The sequence below is a fragment of the Ictalurus punctatus genome, chromosome 5 (assembly GCF_001660625.3).
Source record: "Ictalurus punctatus breed USDA103 chromosome 5, Coco_2.0, whole genome shotgun sequence".
NCBI classification, from domain to species: domain Eukaryota; kingdom Metazoa; phylum Chordata; class Actinopteri; order Siluriformes; family Ictaluridae; genus Ictalurus; species Ictalurus punctatus.
The window spans coordinates 8382318-8389817 of record NC_030420.2 but is presented as its reverse complement, the minus strand read 5'-3'; the positions used below and the strand labels follow the sequence as shown (position 1 = coordinate 8389817).

The 7500-nt window shown below is 38.4% G+C and overlaps 1 protein-coding gene across 1 annotated transcript in view; it reads right to left on the bottom strand.

Annotated features, from left to right (window-relative positions):
* plxnd1 (plexin D1) overlaps nucleotides 1–7500 on the bottom strand; it is a 113879-nt gene that overhangs the window by 50883 nt on the left and 55496 nt on the right. The window contains exon 13 of the mRNA XM_017467847.3: nucleotides 5012–5157. Within this exon, the coding sequence (XP_017323336.1) occupies nucleotides 5012–5157 (146 nt within the window). The remainder of the gene's footprint in view (nucleotides 1–5011; nucleotides 5158–7500) is intronic.

Sequence of the window (7500 nt, the reverse complement as noted above, 5' to 3'; positions counted from 1 at the left end):
TTTTCTTTGCATACCCCAACATGTCAGGAAGCTGGGGTCAGAGCGCAGGGTCAGCCATGATACAGGAGCAGAGAGGGTTAAACAGAGCCTTAACGACCAAGCCACCACTGCCCCATATCTAGAATTTTCAGCTCAAATTTTAGTTCTAGCTAGGTTAGTTCACTTTTCAAATTAAAATGTGAAATTAGACATGGATTATATATATATACATATAAATCATATTCCAACTTTCCATTTCCTGTACCACTTATTCTACACAGGGTCGCAGGAGCCTATCCCAGGGGACTCAGGGCACAAGGCAGGGGACATCCTGGATGAGGTGCCAAGCCATCACACACTCACACACCCATTCATACACTACGTAGGTGACAATTTCCCTTTGGACCGGCGGAGGAAACTGGCGTACCACCATGCTCCCTATGTATATCATATTGACTTTCATTAATGGATAAATGCCAGTCTAATCATACAGTATGGTGTAGTATGCTATGTTCTGCTTGAATATTGGTTCCTGTAGTTCAACAGGTTTGTTGGCTCTGATTTGTTGCCCCTCTGAAGGCCCTGACTCACACATTATTATTACCAAAATGTTTAGATTTTTTTTTTCCGTGTGTGTGTGTGTGTGTGTGTGTGTGTGTGTGTGTGTGTGTGTGTGTGTTCTCCCTCACAAATTTATTTCATTTTGGAAAAAGTCCAAGAAAGTCATATACAGATGTGCGTAGAGCGAAAATGAATAACAATAGTGCTAACAAAAATAATAATAAATTGTTGGGGGGAAAAAAGTCGATCGTGTTTTGGATAATGTGCCCTGAGTACATACACACATGGGACAGTCAAAGAAGAGAGAAATGGCTATTTGTTTTAACACCCTGAAATTGCGAATAATTAAGATTTAATGACATTAGTCCCCAATGCACTGAGCAAGCACTGAGTTGGTTATGTGTGTGTGTGTGTGTGTGTGTGTGTGTGTGTGTGTGTGTAACATTTACATAGATGCATGTAGGGGAATAGCCATGTTATTTAGTAATCCACTAGAGTACCATGACTACTGTTATGTGCACGCACAGACACACACACACACACACACACACACACACACACACACTCATACACAGGTGTGCCTCATTTAGTCAGGTGGCATATAGGAACTATATGCTGATTGACTGGAAGGTGCACCCCCACCAGACCCACACACACACACACACACACACACACACACACACACACACACACACACACACACACACACACACACACTCATACACAGGTGTGCCTTATTTAGTCAGGTGGCATATAGCAACTATATGCTGATTGACTGGAAGGTGCACCCCCACCACACACACACACACACACACTATGAGTGTGTATTATTTATACAGACATGGGAATCTCCACTGGGATCACTGCTGTACAGAAACCCCAACTCATCATGCTGAGTAAACTGTGCAGCCAATCACAGGGCTGCTCTTGCGGTGACCTCATCAGTGGCAAGAAATATGAGAGTCTGAATGGCGCAGGCCCTCGAGGCAAGCTGTCAGAGTTGACGGGATGACAGAGAGGTTAGCGCTGCCTCGTCTTCAACTTTTTCCTACAGTGTGTTTTGTTCCTGTGATTTGCAGAATCATGCTGGGTTCGCAATTCAAACTTTTTTGCTCAATGCTCAGATTTCAGCTTTCCTGTCTCGACGGTTCACGTTCACGTGTGTTTAAAAGCTGCTTTAGACATCCTGGACAAATCAATTCATCAACTGCCAATGAACCTAAACACTTACTGTTCCAGTCTTTTTGTTGCCCAAACTTTTTGAGACGTGTTGCGGCCATCAAATTCAAAATGACCTTATTTTTTATCTTAAAACAGTACATTTCCTCAGTTTAAACATTCGATATGTTTTCTGTGTTCTATTGTGAATAACATATGGGTTTATGAGATTTGCAAATCATTGCATTCTATTTTTATTTACATTTTACACAGCCTCCCAACTCTTTTTGGAATTGGGGTTGTAGTTACATTGAAGAGACAAGTGACTTCCTGTTATCGCTTACATTATAGCAGCTACTCTATAAAGTCATTCCCTGACCAACCTTTTTTTTCTTTTAAACAAGAAATTAGAAGGTGTAAAAGTCCTAAAGACTTCCTTGTGGCAGAAAAAAAAGACTGTTGATGATGCACTGATACTGGAGACTCCTTCCTTAAATGTTAAATAAACCTTACAGAAACGTCACCATTTCAGTGATTAGTTTTCGAGTTTTCTTTGTTAAATAACAGCACGTTGTCTAATTCGTTTATAAAAGTTAGTAGCAGCGCTTACGGTTCGAGTCTCCTTTTGGGCCCTTAAACCTCGTTTAAACCTTTCTGCTCCAGAGCCCAGCTTCCTAACAAGCAGAATTGAACTCTCCTGTGCTTTTATACTGTATAATTCATATGTAAATGTTTATATATCAACAAAATGACCAAACAGACTGCCGCTTTGCTGTATAGATGATTCACAATATCACATTCAAGATCAATGAGACTCATAGACAAGACTTTGTAAAAATAACAATCATGTAGTCATGTACTGTACACGCCCCTTTATTTCCCTTAGCTTTCACAAACTTATAACTAATAACAGCTGAATGCTAACGGTCCCATTGGCTACCATTTACTATCAACACTAGTTGGGGTCCGACACGATTGACACAATGATACGGTGGGAGCTATTGCACACATATAACAAATTACAAAATGAACAGACCAATGATTCATCACGAAAATGTTATCAAGTCATCCATAAAAATGTACCTACTCTGATTACACATATTTCCTCTCAAACATTGTAATCAGATTACGTGATCCAGACTAGCCTGTTACTACCAAGCACTGGAAATGAACAACATTCGCAAGGCAATCCATCATTGCAGCAGCAACAAACTACATCTTGCAGCACAGTCTTTCATCATAAAGATCATTCGCTCTAGAGCTCAGCTCCAGTTTGTGTGTTGTACATGATTAAGGCGAGGAAATCACATGCGCTGATGAAAAAGGCCAGATGCAGTGGTTTTGCAGATAAATAAAAATAATCGGACACGTGGCTAACACTGGGTAATGACCATAGTGACACGTACGCACGTGTGACCTTGCGTACAAGGCCATCGGATACTATCCATTCAGAGAGGATGTACGAGAGCAGAGCTCTGAAAAACATCTGCGACATTTCTTTCACAATTTATACATTTTCCTGTCAATCAGCAAGGTGGAGTTGACACCCTGAGCAAATAAACGAGCACTTTCCACCTGGGTGGATGTGCATATAGGTTTATATGTGCTTGTATCAACCGTGATCACCTTGCAGATTAGTAAATTACACTGCTATTCATCCCACTGGCAGCTGTGTAAACACACCAAAATATAATAGCTTACTAAACACTGTGATCCCGCTGTTATACTGTACACTGTAGATCCTTGGTTCAAAACGTTCTGCTTGGCTCTAGATGTATAGATAACTATATATCAACAATTAATAACTTCTGTTCGATACAACAGAATTTACATTTTAAACTATAATGATTTCCGATAATGAATGGTTCTCTGTTGCTCATAAGTTCGTGTTTACACAATGAGCACTTTTTGACTTTATAGAATACCGTATACAAAGAAATGCTTTATAATATCGCACTATTCTGTGTCACCCACATGAGGATGAGTTCCCTTTTGGTTGGATTCTTCCGCATAACGTTTCAGGGAGTTTTTCCTTGCCTCGCTCATTAGGAATAAATATATATATTTAAAAATGTATATCTGCAATTTATATACAGGTGCATCTCAAAAAATGTGAGTATCATGGAAAAGTTCATTTTTCCTCCCATAATTTAATTCAAAAAGTGGAAATTATATATTACTCATATATTCTAGATCCATTACACATAAAGTGAAATATTTCAAGCATTTATTTGGGTATAATCTTGATGATTACGGCTTACAGCTCATGGAAATCAAAAATCCAGTATCTCAAAATATTAGAATAAAAAGTTTATAATACAGAAATGTTGCAGTGTCGCATTCCTAGTGTCAAGTCACTCCTGAACTAGAGGCAACATCAGAAGCGTCTTACCCGGGCTAAGGAGAAAGAGAACTAGACCAAAGTCCTCTTTTCAGATAAAAGTAAATTTTGCATTTCATTTGGAAATCAAGGTTCCAGAGTCTGGAGGAAGAGCGGAGAGGCACAGAATCCAAGTTGCTTGAAGTCCAGTGTGAAGTTTCCACAGTCAGTGATGATTTGGGGTGATATGTTGGTCCACTGTGTTTTCTCAAATCGAGAGTCAATGCAGCGTCTACCAGGAGATTTTAGAGCACTTCATGCTTCCATCTGCTGACGAGCTTTATGGAGATGCTGATTTCCTTTTCCAGCAGGACTTGGCACCTGCCCACAGTGCCAAAACTACTAGTAACTGGTTTGCTGACCATAGTATTACTGTGCTTGATTGGCCAGCCAACTGGCCTGACCTGAACCCCTTAAAGCCCTGATCAAATATTGAGTACATAAATGAACATACTATTCAGAAGGTCGACATTTCTGTATTATAATTTCTTTCTTTTAATATTTTGAGATACTGGATGTTTGAGTTCCATGAGCTGTAAGCATCAAGATTAAACCAAAAAAAGGCTTAAAATATGTCACTCCACGAGTAATTAATCTAGAATATGATCTAATCTAGAATATATATTTCATACAAAACGAAACTTTTCCACGATATTCTAATTTTTTGATATGCACCTGTATTTCTGTAAAGCTCCTTTATGACGCTGAATTGAATTGAATTAGTCAAATGCTAGCAAAAAAAGTTGTTTCCTCCTCAGACCATTGTTCATTCTTTATAAGATGTCATGAAAATACTTTTCGCTGCTTGATCGCTGGATGCATGGCCCTCATCTTACTAGTTCTTGCTTCCAGACCAGAAAAACCAATTACACGTTTTGCAATGTAATGTAGTGTTTGTTTTTTTTAAATGCACCATAAGCATGGCGGACTTACTTGACTGAGACAGTGTAGTGATGTGGCAGCAGCTGGCAGGACACATCCCCGATAGAGACCTTCACTTCCTCGACCCTGCGTCCCAGGTTCTTCCCCTGCACTGTGAGAAGAGTTCCCCCACTCAGTGGACCACGCAGAGGAGTAATCTGTTGGAAAACAAAACAGGAAGTGAAGGTTAGCAATACACTTTAACACATACAATAAGACAGAGCTGAAACTGCAGAAATCTAAATGGCTTAAAGTGAATCGTTTCATTTAGACAGTGACCGAAAAGAGTCATATTAAGAGTCACACATATTTTAAAAAAGTTTCACTCCCAAAGGAGTGAAACTTAATCCCACACAGCAATTTCTGTACTGAAACTGTTTTGTTACAATGGCTTAGGACTACATTTGCTATGATAGCTTTAACTTGCACTCAAGTCTCCATCAGTGAACAGTTGATAACTCATGTTAAAGCTATAATCAATTTCCTGGTTACACAACTGCACTTTTTGACCATATAGTTATGGAAGGTTCCCTTTTGAGTCTGGTTCCTCTCAAGGTTTCTTCCTCATGTTGATATAAATTTCAAATTTATATCCTGAATTTATATATTTCAGTGAAGCTGCTTTGTGACAATGTCCATTGTCAAAAGCGCTATACAAACAAAACTGAGCTGAATAGTGTATGCATGATTGCTGTATAAAAACCTATTGAGATATTAAGCATCATACTGTTTTTATATCCATTTTTAGTTACATGTAATATTGTGCAACATCCACTGGAAAGGTACGTTGATGTTATCATTGCATTTTCACAGCTATAAACTCAAAGCCACTTCCTGACTTTCTCTTAAAGGGTTAGGTTTAGGGTTAGGGTTTTGTCTTATAAAGTTAGTTTATAAGACAAAAATGCAGTTTGTTTTAGGAGAAACTACAAAAACCTTAGACTGTTACAAAGACTCCTTCCTTAAGTAAATAGCAAATACACGTCTCCTTGCAGAATGCGACACCATATTAATGACTACATTGCAAAAAAATTAATAAATAAGTAAATAAGGCATCTTAGCAGCTGAAAATATCTTGAATCATTTTTTAAAAACTTGTTTCAAACTTTAAAGTTTCTTATTCTATTGGTAAACTAGACTATTGAAAAACTATTGAAAAACGATCTGCCAACAGAACGAGACAATATCAAGCTTGAATTCGTCAAGATGTTATTAAGTACAATCTTATATTTGGTTTATTATAATGTTATGAAAGGAAATACTAACTAAATATGACTATATTCAAGGTATTTCCACTTGCTAAGATGCCACTTTATATAGTGTACACATTTTTCCTTGTTAAAGAACATCTGTTTATTATTATAATTATTATTATGGTATGATCACCATACAAATCCCCGTGAATTCGCCATTGCTACAGAAACGATAGGCTTAACATTTGAAAATTTACAGCTGAAACTTCTGCCCAATCAGATATGAGAATTCAACAGCGCTTTTCACTACTATTAATATTTCACTAGTTTTCCAGAGAGAGGTGGTGGTTATGTGTTACGTAGATTGTAGCTTTACAACGTCTCGGTTTCTGTCTGATGGCGCATGATGACCACAAAACCTTCGGGGAAGTGAAAGCGATTGTTATTATTTCATACTACATTTCACCAGTGTTGGAAATTTGGATAAAAGTGTTTAAGAAGAGCTTTGGTTTTTAAGAAGATTCTTTGTATTTATATTAATAGGTAGGTCTATTTATATAGGTCTTAATTTAACGCCTTTGTTGTTGTGACAGCTGTACAGTTGAATTTGTATTATATACAGTAGTTTACACCTACAGAACAATACCCATGTTGTAGATAGAGATTGGGTTCACAGTGCTAGAGTTTTATGCTAAGAATTGAATAAAAATGCAAAAAGGAAAAGAGGATAAAGAGAAAATGAAGAAGAATGGGAAAAAGTCATGTGCTACATCATGCACTGGAGAAAGAAAGTTCCTTCCTTTGTTTCTTGATCCGTTTACTTTCACAGCCCATTTGCAGCCTCTTTTTTCTTTCTTCCTCATCTACCGTCACGGCTTACACCCTCGCCATCACTCTACTAGCGTGTTTACACGTGTCACTAAAGTGAGTCTATTTTTAAAGGCCCTACAGCAAGGGGGGGGAAACGGGACTCGAATCGATTTCTAGTAGCCAGCGATTTACAGAGGAAAACATATGCAGTGCTCGATACACCCTGTGAAGGAAAACACCGGAAAGTTCGACAACTTTTTTTTTCTCCTTTTTTTCCCCCAGCTCACAGTGCATAAAAGCAAAATTGTCATTGTGAGCCATGGATGACAAGGTGGAAAGAATCCACTGCAGCATTTTTATGCAAGGAAAGAAAAACACCTCAGCTACACACACACACACACACACACACACACACACATACAGAGAGGTCTGCTAACACTCCCAGGCTGGTAATTATCGCTGTATGTCTAATGCGTCCCCAGAGCACTTCTCTCCAAC